We start from the raw sequence: 25,886 nt of genomic DNA on the forward strand, positions 1-25,886 counted from the left end.
TCTCTCTCTCTCTCTCTCTGATGACCAGAGGAAAAGGAGATAAAGCTTTGCACCTTTAATGCCATGTAGGAGAGAGAATTTCAGAAAGTGTATCTTGCATGACCTGCCATTTTCACATCTGCTGTTTGCACATGAACAACACTTGCACTCTTTCAAAATTATAGGAATTGTGCTAAAAGCACTGATGCTAAAAAGAAGTAAAAAGCATGTGGACAAAATTCATAGGCAATTCATGAATAGAGAAGCAAATGGTAAATCTAGTTCACAGCAACTCAAAGCTTTATACTTTATACTTACTTAACAACCACATCTGTGTCTATTTCTTCTATTTGTGACACTGTATTAACCACACACTGCAAAGATATAAGAAAAATATGTCTTAGAATTAAATTTGGAGAGAAAGCTTTCTACCCCTGAATCAGACATTTTCTGATTATCCTAATATTCAGAGCTGAAATAATAATAAAACTTCACAATGGAAAATGAAATTGGACCACACATGCATTAGGCAAGTCTGCTCCCACACTACCTTATTCAGCTTTATTTTCCTCCTGCTAATTATTGTGATCCATGAAGAATGATGCAGGAAACTGCAGCCCAGGTTTAAGGACTGAAGCCCAGGGCACTGAAAATGTTCACTCAATCCTGCCTATGGTTTCCAAATGCCTTTTTTCATAAGTTGTCCTGAATGCCATTTTTGTACACTTCAAACATTATTCTGAGTGCCTATTCATATATTACTATGAGAGCGCTGTATGTTACACATTCATATTTTTAAGTGTAATTCATGTGTGTCACATTCATTTTAAGTGTATGTGTAAAAATCTTATGTGTACAGTAAAAAAGGAAAGATAATGAAACCCTGAAATGCACCAAGCTTTCAAAGCTGCTCCTTCTTTGCTTCATTTCTAGTTTATGCTAAGCCTGAAAAGACTGTCCAAAATAAGTCAGGGTGTTTAGAACCCAAAGAATATAAAATCTTTTCAATACTGGGATTAAGATGATGTCTCTTCTCCCAAAACAGCACAGAAGATTCAAGGAAGATTGGGCAGAGCTAAACTAAAGAGGAGAGCAACAAATGGCAGGTGCGGGAAGCCCAATCCAGATTGGGATAGTTGCAACGGTGGTATTTTAGAGCAGCCTTCCTCACCTTGGGTCCCCCAAAGCTGTTGGACAACAGCTCCCATCACCTCCAGTCAGAAGGCTGATGGTCAGCCATTATGGTACTCCATTATTTACAGCTTATAAAAATACATCTGTTTTTAAAATCTAGATTATTGTTTCAAACAACAATCAATAAGCAAAACACATGATAAATCAACGAAGTATATCCATTCTTTGGGCTTTGTGTAACTCATGAAAGAGAAAGAAAACCAGTTTAGATACCTGGAAATATCAGAAGACCTGAAAAGTACATATAAAACCAGTGCTTTTTTTCTGGGTGGGATGCATACCCCCTAAACATTTTGTGAAACTTTGTACTTTTTCCATTTCCTGTATTTATTTTCCCCAATTTGAACTATAAAATGGTGGGTTTTTTGAGTCAAAACGAAAGTACCCCTAAATTATTTATTTTTAGGAAAAAAGCACTGCACAAAACATTTAACTAAAATATATATGGAAGGTAAAAATCCCTCCAAAAATTAATTACCTGTTTAATTATATTTTTTGCCGTTACAATAATTTCATCTCCGTATATTTCAAAAAAATTCAATTTCCTTTGTTTTAGAAGTCCAAACACTAAAGATACAAGCCTTTCCTATTTAGAAAAAAAACAAGAATAAAGATCACATGTGAAAGAAAGGTAATCAGAACTCAAATGGCAAATTAGAACTTAACTAGTGCAGATAAATTAACATGCTAAATAGCAAATATGGTGGAAAGTACAATAGGAGTTAGTCTCTGTACCATTATTAAGGTCAAGGTTTGATTCTGGCCCGGCAGAAATGGATGCTGTAGAAGCCATGTGATACAGTTGTATACTTTGCATTAATCCCCTCATACTATACACAGTATAGGGACCCAGGTGGCGCTGTGGTTAAACCACTGAGCCTAGGGCTTGCTGATCAGAAGGTCGGCGGTTTGAATCCCTGTGACGGGGTGAGCTCCCGTTGCTTGGTCCCAGCTCCTGCCAACCTAGCAGTTCGAAAGCACGTCAAAATGCAAGTAGATAAATAGGAACCGCTACAGCGGGAAGGTAAACGGCGTTTCCATGTGCTGCTCTGGTTCTCCAGAAGCAGCTTTGTCATGCTGGCCACATGACCTGGAAGCTATACGCCGGCTCCCTCGGCCAATAATGCGAGATGAGCGCGCAACCCCAGAGTCGGTCACGACTGGACCTAATGGTCAGGGGTCCCTTTACCTTTACCTTTTACTATACACAGAAGCTAGTTCTGCTAAGGACAATATAGAGTGTGTATTTGTGCCTCCATTAATGAAGGAATGGACAAATGGTACGCATTGTGACACAGCTGAGAAATAAAAAAGAATTGAATGGAAAATGCCAAAATTAATGTTTTTAAATCACTGAGAGGATTCAAGATGTGTTGGTGAAAACTCATTTTGTAGCAAAAAAGTGAATGGAATAGGCATTGACAACCGTGTGTCCTGAGAGGCAATTAGCCTGCAAAAAGCCTTTAAATGGGAAGTACTATACCTCTTCCAGAATCTGACATTCTTCTTCCAGAGGTCTATTTAAGTCACTGTGAGCATAGGTAGAAAACTCTGCAATCATCATTTTATCTATGAGTTTTTCTAATTCACAAAGCTGTGATCCAAGATGGCTGTTCAAGAAAAAAATTGTGAAAAAGTTAAAATAATTATGAGAGGGAGCATGAAAATGCCATTATCTCAATATCAGGAAAATAGGGGATGTATAACTATCATCTGTGTAATTTCTACACAATAAATAACACTATAAAGCACACTGAATACAGTTTATTTACGTTATGTCTTCCTTTGCAGCAAAATAACAAAAAACCTTTTAAATTCCACTGTGACATTAATGTCAGACATCTCCATGAAAGGAGAACAATCTATATATATAAACAATATAGGCATTGTGTGCGCAGAGGTCACAGCCTTTCTCTGTAACCGCTGAACCAAATTGCCTCAAATTAGGACAAAGTGTACCTTGCCCATCAGTGAGGGATCTGGCATAAATTATTTTCCAAAAAAGCACAGCTCTCATACCTTAAATAGTGATTAAATGCAAAAAAGTGGCGCACAAATTAGACATCACCAGCAAAAGCTCTGAAGACTCCAGCAGCATCCAATAGAAAGGCAGATTGCACGCTGTCACCAGCAAAAGCTCTGAAGGGCGGCGCCAAATAATGACATAATCAACCAAGCAACTGAAACCACCAAGGCGACCATTACCAGACCCCTAGGCCCTTGCCAGGCTGCTAGGCCCCCACTAGGCCCGGGGGGGGGGGAGGGCAAGTGCCTGGATCGCAGACCGCAGCACGGCCTATTTTTTATGTAGGCCCCTACCAGGCCGCCAGGCCCCCACTAGGCCCGGGGTGGGGGAGGGCGAGCGCCTGAATTGCAGGCCGCAGCACGGCCTTTGTTTTATGTAGGCCCCTGCCAGGCTGCCAGGCCCCCACTAGGTCTGGGGGGGATAACCCACAGCAATGCACTTGGGGGCACGGCAAGGGGTTTTTACTTCAAAATTTAGCGGGCATTGTGTCACATGCGAGGCTCCGGCGGCCTTTTTAAGTAAGGGCAGTCATGCCCCTTTTAACCTAGGCTTTATACTATGACTGATTGCAAACCTCCACGTCTTTAAAAACAACAACCATGCACTTTCTCTCCCCAGTTTAAGTTCTTGGATATTTGCAGTTGCCAATCCCCCCCCCCGATTTACAATCTCGTACCTTCCCCTTGCCACTTCCTGGGTTTTTTATGGAACAGCTTGGGCACTTCGGAACTCGCCTTCTGTTGCTACGGGGCTGTGGGTCTTCGCTATTTGATTCCCCCCCCCGGTCGGGATTATTAAAGTAGTTCTCCAAAATTAGAAAATCCAAATAACAAAAAAACACACAAAAAAACCCCAAACACACAACAACGCCCAAATCATACAATACCCACTAAAATAAATGACAACCCGAAAAATAAAATTAAACAATAACAACTTCTGCTTCTCATGTTCTTATTTCAAAAATTTTAAATCTAAATATATAAAAATGTTCACAATGTGTGCACAGGGGCCAATGTATGGAGATACAGTGGGGAGGGGACAACACTGCCTGGGGAAAACAGGGAAGGGTATCCTACCGAAACACAGGGATGAGCCAGGGGGTTGGAGGGAGGAGGAGCGGGATACGTCATGGATCGGGACAGGGTGGGGGGAATCACAGGGATGACCCACAGCAACGCGTGGCCGGGCCAGCTAGTTTGCTACAAAATATGTAACCAATGACTCTTGAGATCTCAGCAGTCATGGGAGATGTTGATAGGTCTTCTTAGGGATCAATAACTGGCTAAAGAACAGGAAATAGAGTAAACTAACTTCTAACAGTGGAGGTGTGCATGCAGTAATGGTTCCCCAAATATATTTCTTGAGGTGAGAACTATTAATTTTTTTCAATAAAGAGATGGGAGTCAGAGGGGGCAGTAAGAAAACCAAGTTTGTAGAATGCAAGGAGATCTAAAAGGATCTCTAAAATCTGGGCAAATGGAAAACAAAAAGGTAAATAAGAATCAATGCATGGAGAGCAAATCTAAAGGAGCACGATGATTAGACCAGCAAGAGAGCACCATGGGAATAAAAAAGCTGAGCTCCATTCAATGACTATTAGAAAAGCATTTAACAAATCTATGGGAAAGACACATCTGGAGCACTAGATTGATTTATGGTCGACGTATCTAAAAAAGGATGACTATCTTCACTCTAAGAAAGGCTTAACCCTGGATGAGCTTATGAAGTTGTCATTGACCCAATGTAAATGAATAAAGTGAGGAAAAGCACCTATAGACATTCTTTTTAGCAGCAAAGCAGCTAAGAGAATATGGTTGTATTGTGGAATTATCTTGTTAAATACAGAGATTCCTCACGTTCACTCTGTGTATGACATGCCCTTTTCTGTAAGTTTATTTTCCACCCAACTCATTTTGAGCCATAGGTCTTTATTCACTCCTTGAACAGTCCCATCAAGCCCAGGAGTCAACCACTTTGGGAAACCCTGGACTAAAATATAAAGGGCCTTTTAGTCTAGAAAACAAGATTGTTTTTGGGAGGGGGGAGTGTGACAGCGCTTTATTAAATAATGGATGGTGTGGAGAAAAATGGACAAAGACAACTTTCTACCTACTCTCATAATACTAGGTGACCTGTACTCACCCAATGATCTTGATTGACCTATATTTAGGACAGAAAGGAAGGGCAGTCTGAATACCCTTTACCTTTGCATTTATGTGGTGTACAACTATTAGTGTAAATAAGAATTCACACTATATCAAGGATACTTTTAGGGCCTTTAAAAAAACTGACTAATTACATTTTCACTGGACACTAATATACTGTATCTGAAGAAGTTTGCATGCACACGAAAGCTCATACCAATGACAAACTTAGTTGGTCTCTAAGGTGCTACTGGAAGGATTTTTATTTTGTTTGTTTCGACTACGTCAGACCAACACGGCTACCTACCTGTAACTAATACTGTAATATAATTAACAATATAGTAAATTAGTACAACTCAATAACATTTATAAAGATACCAGTTATAGGTGGTATTCAGCCAAGCTTTACCCACTTAGTCGTATCCATTAATTTCAACAGCTCTACTCTGAGTTAAATTTAGTTGAATACCAACTTAGATCTGCACAAACTAGATATCCCTTGAAACGGATCATAGTAATTTTTATATGTGATTATGAATTTCTATTGGAATGTCAAATATCACCTACCGGAAACTATGAATGCCCTGCAGCTCCTGCTGTAGCACCTCCTGTGTTGTTGCTATCAAGTCTAAGGCTCCAGCAAATTCAGAAGTGGACAGTAATAGTTGTACAGTAGGTTGTGTTTGGTGCACTGTTGCCATTAACTTCAGTTTATTATATGCTTTTATACAGTTATTTCTAGTCAATGATAATCGTAAAACTTTAAGAGATCCTTCACACATCACTTTATCAATTTGGCCTATTTTATCTCGAAGCATTTTTACAGCCTGGGAGGTTTTCCTGAGGTAGTCTTGCAGCTCATGCTGGGAGGTCATTGCATGAAAAAATGCTTCTGAGCGGAGAGAGATTTGATGAGCGATATTTACTTCCACAATATCCAGATAGTGGCTCAGCTTAAGGGAAGAAAGAGAAATCAATATTGTAACATTTGTGCTCTTAATCTACCACAATCGGTGTCACTGTACCAGACATTTAACTCAAGTAAAATGGGCACGTTGCCTTTCCAAATCACACATGCACACACCCAGGAACACAGCCCATATTTAATTAACACTGGATTTAAAATTAAACAAACAAGAAGAAAACTATACAGCATGACACTGGAGGTGTATTTCAATCTTCCTGGAAGTTTAAGAGCAGGCTTGAAAGCTGCCATTCTTCAAGGAGGAAAGTTTCAAAATGAGACTTCAGCAAGTACTGGCTAAGTTGGAATTAATTTGCAGATTTGATACTGTCAGAATAATAATGACTGGGAGTGTCTGATGCTTACAATATTATCTTCCATTAAAAATTCATATACCCTATTTAACTTGCTTTTGCCGATTCATTACAAGTTTGAGTAATGAATACCCACTCTGGGTCTTTTACTCCTGTTAAGATATCGTAGAATCATAGAACTGTAGAGTTGGAAGGGACCCAAAGGATCATCTAGTCTAACCCCCTGAAATGCAGGAATCTTAATTCAAGCATCCAGGACAGACCTCTACTTAAAAACTTTGGAAGGAGGAGAATCTACCACCTTCCCAGGGAGTCCATTCCACAGTTGAACAGCTCAGTTCACTTATATCATGTTCACATACACTCTAAATTGTAATATGGCATTCTTAATTTTTTGCACTGCCTTCTGGTCTCACTATGTAATAAGAACTTCTTTTTTAGAAAGCAACAATCCTTTTTTCAAACACCTCCTTGTTTTACTGGAGGCAGGAAGAGTCTTCAGACTCTACAACTATCCAATCACCACTCTGCCCAGCTGGTTTCTCTTTGAAACAGAAAGAATCTGAGCTCAATTAGCACTGATAGTCAACTGATATAGTGGTTAGGGCGTCAGACAAGGATTGTGGAGACTTTGTTAAAATTTTCACTCTGACATCAGACTCAGTGACTAACCTACTTCATAAGGTTGTTGTGAAGATAAATGGGAGGATGGCAGAAAACACAAATCCCATCTTGAGCCCCTTTGAGGAAAGGCAGGATAGAGATGGAATTAAAAAATAAAAATTGTGCATCCATCCTAAATGGGCAGATTAAGAGCCTTTGATATCAGAAATGATATCTGTATCAAGCAAGGATAACCCACATTTCAAATGTTGATAAAGTGGCTTGTCTTAAATGCTTATGCCACAATCCATTTTTAGGGCTTAATGTTCTTAACCTTCCCAGCAGAAACAACCAAGTCCTTTATAATATCTATATATTATAGAGTGGCTGGGGCAACCCAGTCAGATGGGCAGGCTACAAACAAACAAACAAACATTTTACTCTGAAAGAGCTCAACCAGAATTACAAAAGCCAAGAAAATATGCACAGTTGGCATCTTAATAAAGAATTTTCCATTGCACTGATCAAATACCTCCAATGGAAACAGTTTATTCAGTGCTGGTACTCACCATGAAGTTCTTACAGTCAATGTCAGTGTTTTTAACAACAACAAAAAGAGGTGCCGGTTCTGTGTCCTCTTGAGTACCCTTTCGGGGGAGGAAAGCACTGAGTTTATTTACCTTTTCTTGAAGCAACTTTGAGGAAGCTGCATCACGATTTCCTTTGCCTCCAGCAGTATTAAAATGAGACCAAGGTAATACTGCATTAAATGTTAGGGGATCTTCCAAGGCAAAATCTGGTTTTAAAAAAATCTGAAAAAGAAGTCAATCACATATCATTACTACACATCACTAATGTTCCCATCTTTACCTGTGTAGTGCAGACTTGTTGAATCCATTTATAAGCAGGCCTGGTGGAGAATATCACTTAGACCTCCTATCAATTTGGGGCATACATCAACTTGTACATGTGATTCAGAGCAGTACCTTTACACAGTATATGTATATAGGTAATCTAAAATACTGCTTAACAGTGGAACTCTACATCCATCTCTCAAAAATAAGTCCCACTGAGTTCAGTTGGCCTTCCTCTCAGATAAGCAGAAGTTTTGTACCACCATTTAATGCTTTAGACTTAAGGTTGGATATTTGACTAGTCAATAAATATTTGTCCAGCTGAGTTTAGGTTTTTTTAAAGATTAATTTCACTAGAACAAGCATATTGTAATCATCCTTATACTAATTATGAAAACAAATGTAACTGTCACCATGAAATAATGCTTTTTAAAAATGTTTCATCATAATGTTTAATGATGTTAGGTAAGGTTTCTGTAAATATGAGCAATTCACTGAACTTTTCTGGGTTTTTTCATAGAATACTAGGGCCAGACAAAACTGACAAAATGAAAAAATAAAAATAAAACAGAGTAACAGAGCATGGAGGAGGCACTCTGTGGTGCCTACAGTCTAGCAATATAAAACCTTTCCCACTCATGACAACTGGTTGTGTTCCTGGCTTCAGTAATTGCAGATAATTATTTATGTATTTATTTATTCATACATACATACATACCCTGCCCATCTGGCTGGGTTTCCCCACCCACTCTGGCCGGCTTCCAACAGAAGTATTAAAATACAATAATCTATTAAACATTAAAAGCTTCCCTAAACAGGGCTGCCTTCAGGTGTCCTCTAAAAGTCTGGTAGTTGTTTTTCTCTTTGACATCTGGTGGGAGGGCGTTCCACAGGGTGGGTGTCACTACTGAGAAGGCCCGCTGCCTGGTTCCCTGTAACCTGGCTTCTCGCAGCGAGGGAACCGCCAGAAGGCCCTTGGCGCTGGACCTCAGTGTCCGGGCAGAACAATGGGGGTGGAGACGCTTCTTCAGGTATACTGGACCGAGGCCGCTTAGGGCTTTATCAGATATCAGATGGTCAATAGTAGTTTTACTATTTTGCTAGGTTTAACTTTTGGTTGCCCTTTTCTACATTGAGCAATTCTGAGCTGAAAAAAATATAATTGCATAACCATGTGCCAAGTATGGCACAGTGTGAACCACAGATTTGTATAAGGGCATTACATTACAACTTTATTTTCAATCCCTTCCCTAATAATCTCTAGCATGCCATTACAAAGGACCAACTAACTGGAAGAGGCATAGGAGGCATCAAACTCAATACCTCTTTCACATTTCTGTGCAGCACTAACAGACAGAAAACACCTGGAGAACTGTGCTAATAAGCATGCAAAATTAACTCTGGACAACCCGGTCAGATTCAATCACAAGGGTTACATTACCCAAAGGTATGATGATGATTGCTACTACTACTACTTATTATCCATTGGTTTATTGGTTTATTTATAGTCTGTATAAGATACAGTATTCTGTTTTTTAATGTTTGTTGTTTTATTATATTTTTATATAGCATAATATTTCCATCTGGGGAAACTCAGCCAGATGGGTGGGATATGAATAAAATATATTGTTATTATTATTAAAACTACATTTTGTTCTAAACCACAAATAAAAGCTTTAAAGAACCCCATCCCTCAACCTTGTGGACTAAGGAGGAAAGAAGGGGAGATCACACAAATCTGAAGCTTGCTGTAGTACATTATTGCACTGGGCCTATTTATGTGTGAAATATGTACAGATTATTCCAGCGAAGGAAAAAAATAAAATAAAATGTGACTATGGTGTTAGTGTTAAAAGATAATCTTCAGAATCTAATAATAATAATAATAATAAATTTTTATTTATACCCCGCCCTCCCCAGTCAAAAACCGGGCTCAGGGCGGCTGACACCAACAGAACCACAATAAAACATAAAAACAATTAATTAAAATACAGATTAAAATACAGTATTAAAATTTAAAGTGCAGCCTCATTTCAAGTAGGCCATAAGTGGCTGACACCAACAGAACCACAATAAAACATAAAAACAATTAGTTAAAATACAGATTAAAATACAGTATTAAAATTTAAAGTGCAGCCTCATTTCAAGTAGGCCATAAGTGGCTGACACCAACAGAACCACAATAAAACATAAAAACAATTAGTTAAAATACAGATTAAAATACAGTATTAAAATTTAAAGTGCAGCCTCATTTCAAGTAGGCCATAAATCCAAGCCATGAGGGAGAAAAACACAGGGGTCAGGCTGAGTCTAACCCAAAGGCCCGGCGGAACAGCTCTGTCTTGCAGGCCCTGCAGAAAGATGACAAATCCCGCAGGGCCCTGGTCTCCTGGGAAAGAGCGTTCCACCAGGTTGGGGCCAGTACTGAAAAGGCCCTGGCTCTAGTAGAGGCCAATCTAGCCATCTTATGACTCGGGATCTCCAGAATATTATTGTTTGTGGACCTTAAGGTCCTCCGCGGGGCATACCAGGAGAGGCGGTCCCGTAGGTACGAGGGTCCCAAGTCGCATAGGGCTTTAAAGGTCAAAACCAGCACCTTAAACCTGATCCTGTACTCCACCGGGAGCCAGTGCAGCTGGTAAAGCACTGGATGAATGTGATCCCACGGCCGGGACCCTGTAAGGAGCCTCGCCGCGGCATTCTGCACCCGCTGGAGTTTCTGGGTCAGCTTTAAGGGCAACCCTGCGTAGAGCGAGTTACAATAGTCAAGCCTGGAGGTGATCGTCGCATGGATCACTGTGGCCAGATCGGGGCGAGAGAGGTAAGGGACCAACTGCTTGATGCGGCGGAGATGGAAAAATGCCACCTTTGCTGTGGATGCAACCTGCGCCTCCATGGAAAGGGAGGCGTCAAAGGTTACACCCAAACTCTTGACAGAAGGCGCTGGTACCAATTGAGCCCCTGCAAAAGATGGGAGTTGGCCCCCCAACCCCATGTCGCCCAGACCTAGCCAGAGGACCTCTGTCTTCGAAGGATTTAACTTCAGTCGGCTCCCACGTAGCCATCCAGCCACAGCTTCCAAGCACCTGGTGAGTGTGTCCGGGGCTGAGGCAGGGCAGCCGTCCATCAACAGATAGATCTGGGTGTCATCAGCATATTGATGACAACCCAGCCCAAAACTCCGGACAATCTGGGCAAGGGGGCGCATAAAGATATTAAAAAGCATTGGGGAAAGGATTGCGCCTTGCGGGACTCCACACACCAAGGGGTGCCGCGGCGACAACTCCCTCCCTAGCGCCACTCTCTGTCCCCGACCTGAGATGAAGGAACGCAGCCATTGTTGGACTGTGCCCTGAATCCCCACGTCGGCAAGGCGGTGGTCTAAAAGGTCATGATCGACCATATCGAAGGCTGCTGACAGGTCTAAAAGAATCAGCAGTCCCGACCCACCTCGATCCAGCTGTCTACGGAGATCATCTGTTAAGGCTACCAGAGCTGTCTCGGTCCCATGACCAGGGCGAAAGCCGGACTGAAATGGATCTAGAGCTAGCAAATCTAGCAAAAGAAACAACTCCAAAAAGAGGAAGAAAGTGAAAACAACTGGAAATGATGCATTTTGATAAGTTGCCTAAATTCTGCATATATACATTGTCACACATAAGAGTAGGATAAGCTATGCTAAAATATGTATCTCTATTCTGTACACTGCCCTGAGACCTGCAAGTATAGAGTGGTATATAAATTCAATGAATAACATACAGCCCAAATAAATTAATAAGCAAAAGACACGAGCAAAGCATTTCTTCTTACGGCTATGAAAATCTCCATCATACCTTAGATACTTGCTCCAGATCTGTCCTGGATTTATCTAAAAATAAAATGCCGCAACAAATAGAAGATTCAAATTACATATTTTCACAGTAAACTCCAGTTGCTCGTTCATTTTCAATTTTATGAAACATACAGGCCCTTATTAAACTTTAGAATGTTTCTGGATTTGGTTTCAGATTGAATATACACAAGTAAGAAAAATCTGAAAATGTTATTATTAAAGCAAATATTCTCCTTTGTAGATTGAAGAACCATCTCAGCAGGCAGTGGGAGGCAGTTATTCACCTCTTTCACTCTCTAGCCATTGGAGAATTGAAAAGACAAGAGGGTACACATGAGAGAGGTGTATAAAATTATGCATGGCATAGAGAAAGTGAATACAGAAATGTTTCTCTCTCTCTCATAATACTAAAATTTGGGGACATTCAATGAAGCTGAAGTTTGGAAGATTCAGGACAGACAATTTGAAATATTTCAGTCAGCTAAATGTCGTATTTTCTTTATCCAGGTACTGGGTTAAATAATAAATTCTAATTGCTGTCTTCACTGTAATTTAACTTTGCTTGCTTTATGATGAAGTTGTTGTTTTGTTTATTTATTGGCCCTGTTTTTCTATACCCTGTCATTTCTGTATATTGTTATCTTTTCCCTACATATTTTATGACTACCTTACTTCATTGTTCCCCGCTCAGGGACTCAAAATATCCAATGAAGAGTGAAATTCCGGATGTATGGCAGCCCTAGTAAATTAAAGAGAATGACTGAGCAACAACAAGAAAACCCGTAACCTACCATGAGTATGTAACAGTGTCCTATCAAAAGTATCTTTAGGAGGACAAACGGTCTTGCATCTCTCATGAATCTTTTCTCTCTACGAAACGTGAAGAAAATTCCGGGTTTGAAACATTTTCCCCCCACAGCACATTATTTAAGTTTCCTACGCATAACGATATTTTTTTTTTAAAAAAAAAAACCTGACTGGCAAATTAAATCTATTATTATAATGCAATGGTATAATTCCGGACTGCAATCCTATTAATAAAATATATTAAAGATTAAAAACATATATATCAAGGCCAAATTTTATTATACCTTTAACTAAAAGTGACACCCTATGTGCACATACCTGGGAATAAAGCCTACAATGGCTCTTATTTCTGGGCTATCCTCTGAAGTAGACTTCCCCAACCTAAGGTCCACAAATGCTGTTGGACTACAACCCCCATCATCTCCAGCCGTCATGGCTGGTGGGACGTATTGTCCAAAAGCACCTGAGGGCCTAAGGCTTCTTTGTAAGGTTTAGTACTAAAGGACTCTTCAGGCCTTCATCCTGAACATGCAAGGGGGGGGGGGGAGTGCAGGGGAGTGGTGCCCATGTGTCCCACAACTTTTGTGCATACAGCAGCACCAACCCTCCACTCTCAATCTTAGTGTGCTTAGCATGAAGGGGTCTTCTATGCAAATGCAACTGGACAGACTTAGAAGCCTCCCCATGATCAGGAACTCTGGATTATTGGTTTCCTACTGCAAGGAAGCTTCCAAATTGATTCAGTCAAATGCATCTTGAAGTCCTCTTCAGACCTTGCTGCTCCAACTGAGAAGGGCAAGGCAGGGTGTGTGCAGAGAGCAGAGTAGAGTAACTGTTCCGAACTTTTAGCCCTTGTGTACGGAGAGCTTGCACTTCTTTCATCATGCTGCTTAAAATTAGGAAAAACCATTTAAATGAGCAAGTCATGTTTCTTCTCCCAGCATATGGAATCTTTTAAAAAATGTTCATATACTGCTGTGTGTGCAAAAAAAAATCCATTAAGTGTGGGCCACTTCATATGTAACAGGAAACCACAGTTTTGTGTAGCTAAACTATGGTTTGCTTGTACATCCTCATGGTTTTCTATGAGGCTAACAAAACAGGATCTGAAACAGTAGCTCAAAGCTGGCTTTGATTCATAAGTTGGCATTAACTATTAAAAAAAATGGTTTGGCATGAACTGTGCTCATCCTCTGCCTGCCTGATCTGGCAGCAGATTCCTTTTCCCGCTCACCTCCTCTCTATCAGTCCCTAACCAACCAGGCAATTTAGGTGCTAAGCCAGCTTGCAAGAAGAAAAATAAACAGTGAAAGAACTTAAAGAGACAAATACATTTTATCATCTTCTGTGAAGTAGCAAATTAAACTGCAGAATATGCAAAAAAGGTCAGTCAGCATTCCATGGCCACTGAACACACTCAATCCTCATTAGGCTGATTTGAGGCACTATGGGGTTTCTTTTCCTTCCTTCCTTCCTTCCTTCTTTCCTTCCTTCCTTCCTTCCTTCCTTCCTTCCTAGCTTTGGGTTCCCCCTAACTCTCCTTTTTCTGCCCTTAAAGCAACAGCACTCATAGCCTTAACATCAGAAATAGACAGGTCTATCATAGGATTTCTCTTTTACCTGAACAATGTCCTGTTGGTATGTTACAAAAAATTCCTTGCTGATCTGTGGGAGGTAGAGTGAAGGCACAACTTCAATGTCCACAAAATCCTGTCCCCATGTTTTTGTAAAGAAATCAGATTCCCTCTTTGTTAACCGAGGATCATTTAGTGCTGCTGGGAGATTTACTTTGGAATGATAAATAGTCCATCTATGTTGATCAGCAACTAAAGATGGACTGTCACATAAACTATTAGGATCACCTGAAAGACAAAACAGTAACTTGAAAGAGGCATGCATTTTTTCCAGCAATGACAAGATAAAATCTGCAGCATAATTTAAGAATTAACTATACAAATAAATCTCTTAAGAAGATATTACACTTTAATTATGTACTGCAGGACTGCTCTGCACCTTTGTGTTTAGACTGAAATATATCCGTCTTATATTAATATTGCTTTTAGCACTCAGGGAAGAACAGAAAACTCTGAACTCTCCAATGTTGGCAGTGAGGTAGCAGATACAAATCTCCATGCAGCAGGTACAGTAATTTCAGATATCAGAGAAATGAAGCGTATTAACAATTGTACATTTTGCAAAGCCTCACAATGGCAGACATACAAAACTTCTACACATGATGAAACAGTCATCATGTAATTTACTATTGTTTGCTCCTGTCAAAGGTACAAAAATGCAGCATTTCAAGAGTTACATAACCCTGAAATTGATTTTAATTGTTTTTGTTATTAAAAACACTTATTGAAATTGATTTATTACTCTTCCAGCATGTTCTTTTCATTCACGCTCACATAGGCTATCAATTTAAACATTTAAATATTTACTGTTTTTTATGTCTGTAGTAATATGCAACTGTGCAATAAACAAAATAGTGTCAATTCACTATGTAAGGATTGTATCTGTCTAAGTCACACTACAAAGAGATCCCCTGAAATCACTAGAATGTAGTTTGTCACGTCCCCAGATTTCAACAGGTACACAATGTGTATGTTTAACAGCATATACTTTTACCATGCCTACCATGGTAATGACAGGCGTCTCTCCACTTATGTGTGTTCATGCAGAGCTGGGAAATAATTAAATAAATCTATTTAAACTGCAAAAATGTGTGAAAGGGGAGGCCTGTGGCGAGTTGGAGTTTGAGAAAAGAGGTTTGGAGGGAGTAATTGTGCTGGCGTTTGGCTTTTTAGATGGTGTTCCCCACTATACATGATTTCATGTGTACTTGTGGTACCTGGGAACATAACCCTCATTTAAGTGGGGATATGCGTGTATCAAACATAGATCTCCGTTTCCATGAGATATGGTGTGTGTGTGTGTATGGATGGATGGAGTGAGAGAGAGAGAGAGAGAGAGTTAAGGGTAAGCGTCTAGACCTAGTAACTTTGAGATCCCACCTAGTGCCTCCATTATACATCTTTAGGTGCCAGGCAAAAATATTCCTCTTCAACCAGCCCTTTGGCTGATTAACATTCTCTGTCCTTTTAAATGTGTTTGTGAGAGGGGGGTTATTGGTGTGTTTTGATTTTGTTCTTTTTTTTATTTTGTTTTTATGCTGTATGTATGAATGCATGTATTAAATTTTTATACAAATTACATACATACATACTGTAATGTGGCACTCAGCCTGGAAAAAACATTAAAAAAGTAGAGACACTTACCTGTTGGTTCCTTGGGACATACATCTGGCAGCGACTGCACTGGTCGAAAGCGTTTGGCAGAATCCACTTCCCTTTTAATGAAAGTATCACTGCTCTTTGATGGAGGCACTGAAGACCGGTGGCTTGAGGCCATTGCATATAGTCACCACTGGTTAAGCACTGAATTAAAAAGAGATAACATGTATTCCTAAACATCTTTTTAGATATTATGGCAGGCTGATGGCAATTATAATATGACTAGTGTAATTCAGCCCGTTCAATAAATGGGCGCTAGAACATCCTGGGGTTCGGAGAAGCGCTTCTCCGACCCCTGGGACCTGTCCTTGCTGTCGGCGGCAGGGGGACAGGAACGAAGGAGGAGAAAGGGCTGCTTTCTCCTCCTTCGTTCCTCTCCCCCAGCTGTCGACAGGAAGGAGACAGAGAACAGCTAAAGCAGTCTTGCAACCAAATCCTGACTCAAAACTGATTGCAATATGTGTTATCCAGAAGAGCCTGGATTTCCAGGTCATATTGCCCCCCCCCCCAAGAAGTTGAAAATTATATTAGAATTCATTTGACGAATCCAGAGAGGGCTTCTTGAAGCATTGGCCTATCAATGCATCCTTCAGATCAGACGACATGTAAAGAGGCATTTGTAAGTCAAGGCAAGGAACCAAGCTTTTCTTTAATCATTTTTTCTTAACCGTTAATGTGTTTTAATGATCAAGTCAGCAGAGGTTCAAGGTTCCTGTCTGCATTGTCAGGTAAGGGAGTCTGAAACCAATTAGCTAACATTATTTTGTACTTAGTCCTTCAAAGTCCTTTTTTCCTTACAAAACTAAATAAAAAGAGTTCAGTGATTGCAGCAGGTATGATGAAGCATTTAAAGGATTCCTTTATTTTTTCGCATTTAAAAAAGGGGGGATAAATTTAAAAATCAGAATCTGACCTTGAAGCAAGTGGATTGGACCTATATAATATTTACACTGGTCTGATTTATGACAGGGCTGTGGATATTTGGGGTTTTCCCTTTTAAGGTTGAGCAATATATTTTCAAGATCACACTTACAGTTGGCGATATTATGACATTATGTGGGTATGGAAAGGATGTCATTCCAATTAAAGATATAGAGATTGATTCCACCCCCACCTAATTACAGGTGGTAGGATTATTGGAAGGTATTGGGGAAAGCAAATTTCTCAAATGTAAGTGATTGTGAAGGAGAAAGAATGAAACTGACTGGGACTACTTTAAATTAATGGTATCACTTTACATCATTTTGGAATGGGAGATTTTGCACCAAATATAATGTCATATCCTATATGATATTTGTATTTTTAGATGCTCATACATTAGTTATTAGTTTAAATTGCCCCAACATATGTGTTTGGGAATGGTGCAAATAATCCATGACGTGGTGTGTATTAATATAGAGCGCTGGGCGTTTTATTCTGTTCAGCTTCTGTACTCAGAAAAAGGACTTGCCTTCTAAGGAGCCTTGTTAACTCTAGGTATGCATCAAAAGGAGGCAAAGCGAGGCTGTGTGGTCTTGGGAAGTCATTTCAACCAGATTAGATTGTTCGCAGGGTGCAGAACTGCCCCACTGGGGAAACAACAAAGGAAGCTGAAAGCAGCTGGATCCCCGCCCTCCCTTCCAATCCCACCCTCCCCTTCCCAAGCCAGGTGCAGCCTCACGGGGGCGGGAAGGGGAATATTTCCATGCAGGGAAATGTAACTTGCTGGGCTGCCCCGTCTCCCAAGAGCACACCTCGGACCTGCCTCGGCGCCCCTTCCTCCCTTCCCAGGTCCATGTTTGAGTTAGTAATGGGTGTTTAATTGGGGGAGGGAGAGCAATTATCCTCTCCCCGAGGAGGGGGCCCGCCTCTTCGCCTCGGCATTTAGAGAGAGAGAGAGAGAGAGAGAGAGAGAGAGAGAGAGAGAGAGAGAGAGAGAGAGAGAGAGAGAGAGAGAAGGGAAAAAGCAGCAGCCGTGAGAGGGGAAAGTTGTGGCTGCGTTTCCCTCCAGTGACTGCCTGAGGTGGTTTGCTGTGGCGACGGGCGGGCGGTTTGTGTGTGTGTGTGTGTGTGTGTGTGCGAGAGAGAGAGAGAGAGAGAGAGAGAGAGAGAGAGAGAGAGAGAGAGAAAGAAAGAAAGAAAGAAAGAGAAGCGCACGGGTCTATCCCGCAGCCTCCTCCTTCTCACATTGCTGCTTAGAAGCGAGTGGTTGGCGGCCACAAACGGTAGGCAGAGGGGTTGGGGGGAGAGAGCGCGCGCGCGTGCGTTCCAAGTCTCTGGTCCAATCCCTGTGTTCGTGGGAAACATGCGCATTAGTGCGAAAACGGGACACAGGGACTGGACGCAGGAACAACTTGCATTTTATATATATATAGACAACCTGGTTATAGAAACTGAAAGTTAAGGTAAAAAAGGAGATGAAATGGTTTAGAAAAATGTAATGAGACAACATCATACGATCTTCTTTATGTTTAATTAATACAGTGGTACCTTGGTTTTTGAAAATAATCCATTCCAGAAGACCGTTCAAGTTCTAAAACATTCGAAAACCGAAAACTCAATAGCCAACAGCTAGGCCTCAGGATCTTGCACTCAGCAAAGCTGCATTTTCTGTTCAACTTCTGAGGCATGTTCAAAAACCAAAGCATTTACTTCCAGGTTTATGGCGTTCAAAAACTAAAATGTTCATAAACGGAGATGTTCAAAAACCAACGTACCACTGTATTTGGAAGAATAGTGTGGTATTTTCAACTGATTTACTTGCAGTATTCATCCACTGGGTGTCACTGTTGACCTAAACGAGACTTTCTTTTAGAAATATACATAATCATTATGCATTATGTGTGGTATATTAATGACTGTATTATCAGTCCATTAAGATACATACAAATAAGACTAGAACAGTTTTTAGATAAGTTATGAAACACAAATGGCCAAGATCAAATCAATTATACCAGATACCTCTTACTTCAATTTTATAATAGTCACAACAGCCCACTTGTTGACAAATGATACCCATGGTGCTTTTTTCTTCCTAGGAATAGTTTTGAGTACATGCTAACAATAAACTCATGCCTTAATGTCACTGAAGTCAATGGACTATTTGTTTTCTTATACTGATGATTTCACATTCTTGTACAACTATATCTACCAGTACAGTAAGAAAAGAGATCAAGGAAATAAACCTTCATAAACCCACATTTTTCAACTAGTCTTCATCTAGTTCACTGAATGCAACCAAGTTCTACCTTCCTGTAGAATTTTCTAAGATGCAAATGCTGATTAATTAAACATAAATCATCAATTTGGGATTACACAGATACCTACATGCTAGGGAAGAGACAGGTGGGATAAGCAGGCTTTGGAAGATAGTCTAGAAAAAAGTATAATGCTTTTGCTTTCAACTTCCTCATCATCTTCCTCCTCTCCCTTCTACCATGCACAATCACCTTATTCCCTGCCAAAGGTGAAAAGCTTAATTTCAGTAACAAAACATACACATAACAGGAAGTGTAAATGTTTCTGGTTGAAGTCATCTCACTAGACCAATAAACCAGTCCTAAATCAGCAGCAACATGATACCACACTAAATTATTCACAGCTAACAGCTACTTGAGTATAGTCATAAATTTAGCATCAGTTGGTTAGAGCATGGTGCTGTTAATGCCAAGGTTTCAGGTTTGATCCCTATATAGGACAGCTGAATACTCCTGCATTGCAGGGGATTGGACTAGATCAGGCATCCCCAAACTGCGGCCCTCCAGATGTTTTGGCCTACAACTCCCATGATCCCTAGCTAACAGGACCAGTGGTTGGGGAAGATGGGAATTGTAGTCCAAAACATCTGGAGGGCCGAAGTTTGGGGATGCCTGGACTAGGTCGTCTGGGTCTCTTACAACTCTACAATTCTATGATTCTAGGATCATCGAGCCGCTATTGTGACAAGGACCCCCATTAATTCCTAATCCTAAAATTAAAAAGTGAGAGCCAAATTAAGAGTCTTTTTATATTTTATAGTTATACGTTTTTTACAGTTACAACAGAGTACTCCATCAGTATACAGTTAGTTTTAATTTTCAGTTCTTAATGAGATGAGTTAAATCTGTCCTTTGAGTCCATTATTTCTGAAATATTAGGTTCCAAACTTGAAACTTTCACTCTGAAATCCGACCGCATGTCGAGCCGATTCCTATATTTGTTTTTCATGAAACACATGGAAGAAAGTGCTTGCTCACACCGATATGTGGTTGCAAATGGAAGGATCTTTTTCATTGCCTTATCTCCAAGTTTCTTGTAGTCCTTGCGGCATACAGCAGAACTACTGCCTCTATCTAATTCTAGTTTTGCGCTAGACTCTGCTCATGCAGGAAGCGGCCAAAACAAAAAACTGTTATCATACTAAATATATTTAATATTTTTTTTATTCTAATAGGATCTTGAGGACCCCTCTGGCATAGCTCGCGGACCCCTGGGGGTCCCCGGACCACCTGTTGGGAACCACTGCACTAGAAGGACAGATCCTGAAGCTGAGGCTCCAATACTTTGGCCACCTCATGAGAAGAGAAGACTCCCTAGATAAGACCTTGATGTTGGGAAAGCTGGGGGGCACAAGGAGAAGGGGACGACAGAGGACGAGATGGCTGGACAGTGTTCTCGAAGCCACCAACATGAGTCTGACCAAACTGCGGGAAGCAGTGGAAGACAGGAATGCCTGGCGTGCTCTGGTCCATGGGGTCACAAAGAATCGGACAGGACTAAACGACTAAACAACAACAACACTGATCTAAGCTACCTCTTAATGAAACACATTGCAGTTATTGCAGGCAAAGCACCTGGAATCCATAGGCAAATATACATAAATAATCCCAAGTAAATTCCCTGAAATTCAGGGACTCCTTGCTTATTCCAAAGCACAGTTTCAGTAAATGCAATGATTGCCCTTGTCCAAGTCAAGAAAGCAAATAAGAGCTGTCTGCACATCCAAACTTCCAAAGACCTCTGAGCTGAAGCCAAAGTGCTTGACCCTGAAAGTTCCTCATACTGCTTAATTTAAACTGTTTATAAAGTATATATGAACAGTATACAGTGGTACCTCGGTTTAAGTACACAATTGGTTCCAGAAGTCTGTACTTAACCTGAAGCATACTTAACCTGAAGCGAACTTTCCCATTGAAAGTAATGGAAAGTGGATTACTCTGTTCCAGACGGTCTGTGGAGTACTTAAACTGAAAGTATTCAAACTGAAGCGTACTTAAACTGAGGTATGACTGCATAAGTTAAGACACAAACTCCTAAATTTAACCTGCAGGATTACTCATCTGTTTGTTTGTTTGAATTCATTGAAGGGTCTGGTATGCTTACGTGTCAAATAGGTAGAATAGAAGCTAAATCAAACTAAATAATAATACCCGGTTTCTCTGAAAATAAAACACCGTCTTATATTTTCCCCTAAAAAAAAAAACACGGTGGCTTATTTTCAGGGGGTGTCTTATTTTTTATTATGTGTCCAGCCTAGGCTCTTCCTTGGTGCCCTCCAGAGCTGCGCCTATCACTATGTCTTATTTTCGGGGTATGGCTTATATTGCACAAATGCTTAGAAATCCTGCTACGGCTTATTTTATGGGTATGTCTTATTTTCGGAGAAACAGGGTAATAGCTTTTGGCTGGGTCAGAAGGTCTTCTTGACTCCGATCTCTCAATCCACCAATGATCATAGTCAATGAATGATGATAAATTGGAAAGTTGTGGAGGGCTGGAATATGTATTTCACTGAAATGGGGGATAGCAAATGTGAAATAGAAACCTCTGGATAAATAAGCCCTTCACTGGTCTGCAACATTTAACTTTTCCAACTTTGCAAAATGCTAGCAGCAGACTCCAGTGAGCTCATTGGGATTCCGCTGAGAGGAAACCTAACTTCCCTAGTTAAGGTGCAGGTAGCCCCACACCCAAATGGGGAAATAGCAGGCTGAAACTCAGCATACTGTAGTAGTTTTGCAAAAACATGCCCCTTATTCACTTCCAAATAAGCTAGGAACCTTTTCTGACCTTCAGTACTTAGCAGTTAAGACCCTAGCTACACAAATCATTTAGGATTACAGCTGATAACGGGTCAATAAAAGTATTACTAGCACAATCATATGCATGCTTACTTGGAAGTAAGTGCAGAAACTGAGAAGAGTCAGGGAGAGGGACAATCCTGCCTCATCAAAATGTCATCCAGCATGGCACACTGAAGGTTTTGATTGCTTTCTCAATATATCATATTTTGGGCAGATGAGAGCCACCACAAATGAAAGAAAGTACTCAGGTCTTTGCTACATTTCTGACCCAGATACTGTAATGGCAAACTCAGGAGGTGAGTACCAAGAGGACTGTAACCAAAGAGGGCGACTAGCAAACAAGACAAATGTATCCTCATGCTGGATAGAATGCCAAATATTGCAGAAAAATATATATTTTGCCCTCTCCAAAATTGGCAGGGTGTTGGGAAACAGGGGGAAATGCTTGAGAGACTAGATCAGGCCCCTGAACTGGTGGTTAACCACCCCTGTTAAAACTTTAAACATGTAGGCTTGGACTCTAGTTGATTTTTAAACTGGGATATTTATTCCATTCAGATTTTTAATTTAATTGCATTTTATTTTCTGGGAGGAGTTATCTGGGTTTGGCAGATAGAATAGACAGGGGTCAGCAAACTTTTTCAGCAGGGGGCCAGTCCACTGTCCCTCAGACCTTGTGGGGGGCCGGACTATATTTTGAAAAAAAAAAATGAATGAATTCCTACAGCCCACGAATAACCCAGAGATGCATTTTAAATAAAAGCACACATTCTACTCATGTAAAAACACGCTGATTCTCAAGACCATCCGCAGGCCGGATTTAGAAGGCGACTGGGCTGGATCCGGGCCCCGGGCCTTAGTTTGCCTACCCATGGAATAGAGGGTTCTAGTAACCCCATTCCACTCCAGTGAAAATAATGGGTCAAAGAAAATAATCATGTACTCAATCCAAGGTCAAATTTATTTGTAACCACTTATATAACTTTGATTGTCCAAACACAAGAGGTGCTCATCTTGGTGTGTGTGCACTGATGTCAAGAGCAGAGTAAAATCCCATTGTATTGTTAACTAACCATATGTTCATACAGTGGTACCTCGGTTTACAAACACAATTGGTTCCAGAAGTCTGTACTTAACCTGAAGCGTACTTAACCTGAAGCGAACTTTCCCATTGAAAGTAATGGAAAGTGGATTAATCCGTTCCAGACCGGACCGCAGAGTACTTAAACTGAAAATACTCAAACTGAGGCGTACTTAAACCGAGGTATGACTGTACAGGATATCATATCAATGTTAGTAGTCTCTACTAGTATCAACAAGATGTTAGCAATTTCACTCCTCCGATGCTGCATTTTGTGATTGGTGTAATTCACGTACCTGTCTGAGAAGACTGTGGGAACGGAAGACAGCCTTATCTCTCTTCCGCTGTATTTACTTTGTAATGTACTTTTACTTCGTTCTGTTTGTTTTCTCTCAGAGCTGAAGAGAAGGGTCGCCATTATGCTGTAGTCTGTACATAGTGTGTAAATAAATAGTAGATTAGACTACAATCCAGCTGTGTTATGCTAGATGATTAGTGTGCATAAATCAAGCTGGTTTATGTTGTTGAGTGCACTGGATGAGTGGGGAGATGCCTTTTCCAGCATTGCAAAGGATGCTCGGAGTTCTGGGAGTTAGCAGGCACCCCTGGGTGTTTTCCAACACATTGCAGTCTGCAACTATCCTACAAATGATTTAGTATAACAATATTAAGTTTGCATGCCTGAATGAGGAAAGTCCAAGAAAGTCCCAGTAAGAACCCTCATGTCCTTTGAGCTTCTTGCCATGCTCACAATAAGTCGCCAAAATATTTTATTTTGAAACTTGGCTGGCAAATTTATTAAACAAAATAAATATCTGTCTGTCTGGCTATCTATAAAATTATTCATGGTAACACATTGTGCATCTGATAAAATGGACTGCTGATGCTGGTCCAGCAGTTTGTGGCACCTACTTGCCCTCTGTGGGGTTTGCAGGATACCACTTCCGTGGAAAGAAAGGGCAAGGGAGATAAATTGGGGGCGGAAAGGATTGCCTGCAAACAGTGCCCTATGGCTTAAAGGGGGTGGAAGGTATTTGTGTAAGAAGAATTAAAGCAGTGGCGGATATCCTCTGGAAAGGGAACTACAGTTATAGGGTCACAGCTCATGCCAACTGGGGGGGAGGGAGAGGAAAGGGGTTCTGAGGAAGCATCGCAGACCCTCCAAGTGTCCCTCTTTTCCAGAGACCTCCCTGATTTAGAGAAGCTGTCCCAGTTTCTGACTTGATCCGGGAAAGTCCCACTTTTCCTTAGGACGTCCCGATTTTCATTGGAGGCTATGGAGTTGTTTGACCTCCAAGCCACCTGAAGGCTTTAAATGTTTAAAGTTTCATGATGTTTTTCTATACTGTAGGTTGGAAGCTGCCCAGAGTGGCTGGGGCAGCCCAGGAAGATGTGTGGGGTATCAATCGTAACATTATCCTTATGGAATGGGAGAAGGAAGGGTATGGCTGGCCTAGGTGCTGTCTCCCTGGGTGCCCGAGCACCCACCCAATTCCCCATGAAGGGGCCGGGCACCCACAATGTGACGAAGGCAGCCTGACCCCACAAATAAGGTGGAGGGAGGAAGAGAGTATCTCCTGCAAAGCGTGCTACGGACAGGCCGGTGGGTGGCCTACTACTACCTTGGGCTGCCTGCCGGTGGGAGAGGGAGGGCACTACGCCTTGACCGAGGGGTCGGATCCGGCTGCTGGGGGGCCGGCCGGCAGGCAGGCAGGCAGGCAGGAGCGCAGTTCCGGGTCGGATCCAGCCTCTGCCCCTCCTGGTCCGTGGCCTGGAATTCATGGCGGCGGGGCTGACCAGGTCGCCTCCCCGGCCCCTCCGTACGTACCTGCAGCAGCCGCTGGGGCTGAGGGAAGAAGCTGCCAAGGCGGCGGCGCGGCCTAGCGCCTCCCAAGCGACACGTCGCCACCATGGAGCGGGCGGCTCTCCTTGCTCCCGGCTGGGGCCCAGGCAGGGCGGGCTGCTCGGCCGGTCGGCGATGCGGCAGCGAGCGAGCGAGCGAGGAAAGCGGCCTCGGCAAGCGCCGCCTCTCCCGCAGCCCCGACCAGAAGCAGCAGGAGGAGCTGCTGCGCCTGCGGCTGCTGGGGGCGAGAGGGGCCGCCCGCCCGCCCGCCGAGCCTCTTCCGCCTCTTCCGTCCCCTTCTCGGCCGGCCCAGCTGCTGCTGCAGCATTCAGCAGCGCCGGGCTGGTGGCGTGAGGAGGCGGAGGTGGTTGGCCGGCCCGCCCGTCCGCCCGTGGAGCGCCGGGCCTTAAAGGGCCTGCTGCGGTTGGCGGACGGACGGGCGGCCCCGGAGAGCGAATGCTCCCTTTCCCTCCCTGTCAGCAAAGTACAGCAACCATAGCCAGCCTATACTGTATTAAATAAAGAACAACCATTTCACTCCGAAACCAGCTGCCTAAGTTCAGGGTTAGGGCCGGCCCTGCGCCGCTTTCTGCTTCAAAATGTTTCTACGTCTCGCCCTTGGAATGAGAAAGTGCGCCCAAGCTGCTGCTCATCATAAGTAGCAAAACATTCAAATCAGAAGCAAAAATAGAAAAGCACCAGCCTCCGCAAAATAAACCCACATCTGCAGGAGCACAACAAAACCACATCCTACCGTACTCCAAGTTCCTCTCCCGAATGTACTTTGTGCTCTTAGAGTAGAGCCATGTTTCTGCAGCACAGGGAAAGGCCAGACCAGCCTCCCTGCAGAGAGCATTGCATGGGACCCACGACTGAGAAGACTTAGGGGCCATCCTGAAGACATCTCAATT

General features: G+C 41.9%; 1 protein-coding gene across 7 annotated transcripts in view; it reads right to left on the bottom strand.

Annotated features, from left to right (window-relative positions):
- Nucleotides 1-25,295, bottom strand: part of VPS54 (VPS54 subunit of GARP complex) — a 49,130-nt gene extending 23,835 nt beyond the window's left edge. Inside the window, exons 1-12 of one of the 7 annotated variants that reach the window (XM_060272329.1) lie at nucleotides 24,961-25,293; nucleotides 23,429-23,561; nucleotides 17,461-17,578; nucleotides 15,996-16,154; nucleotides 14,338-14,579; nucleotides 12,702-12,780; nucleotides 11,912-11,946; nucleotides 7,905-8,036; nucleotides 5,911-6,296; nucleotides 2,657-2,783; nucleotides 1,652-1,759; nucleotides 298-353 (exon numbers count right to left, since the gene is read on the bottom strand). In XM_060272329.1, coding sequence (XP_060128312.1) covers nucleotides 298-353; nucleotides 1,652-1,759; nucleotides 2,657-2,783; nucleotides 5,911-6,296; nucleotides 7,905-8,036; nucleotides 11,912-11,946; nucleotides 12,702-12,780; nucleotides 14,338-14,579; nucleotides 15,996-16,128 — 1,298 coding nt within the window. In that variant the 5' untranslated portion in view covers nucleotides 16,129-16,154; nucleotides 17,461-17,578; nucleotides 23,429-23,561; nucleotides 24,961-25,293. Of the gene's footprint in view, nucleotides 1-297; nucleotides 354-1,651; nucleotides 1,760-2,656; nucleotides 2,784-5,910; nucleotides 6,297-7,904; nucleotides 8,037-11,911; nucleotides 11,947-12,701; nucleotides 12,781-14,337; nucleotides 14,580-15,995; nucleotides 16,155-17,460; nucleotides 17,579-19,316; nucleotides 19,447-23,428; nucleotides 23,562-24,754; nucleotides 24,933-24,960 lie in introns of those variants that run through there. The other 6 variants (XM_060272328.1, XM_060272326.1, XM_060272327.1 and 3 more) reach the window with 6 other exon arrangements.
- Between the last annotated feature and the right edge of the window lie 591 nt (nucleotides 25,296-25,886).

This window comes from Zootoca vivipara, chromosome 3 (assembly GCF_963506605.1).
Source record: "Zootoca vivipara chromosome 3, rZooViv1.1, whole genome shotgun sequence".
NCBI lineage: Eukaryota > Metazoa > Chordata > Lepidosauria > Squamata > Lacertidae > Zootoca > Zootoca vivipara.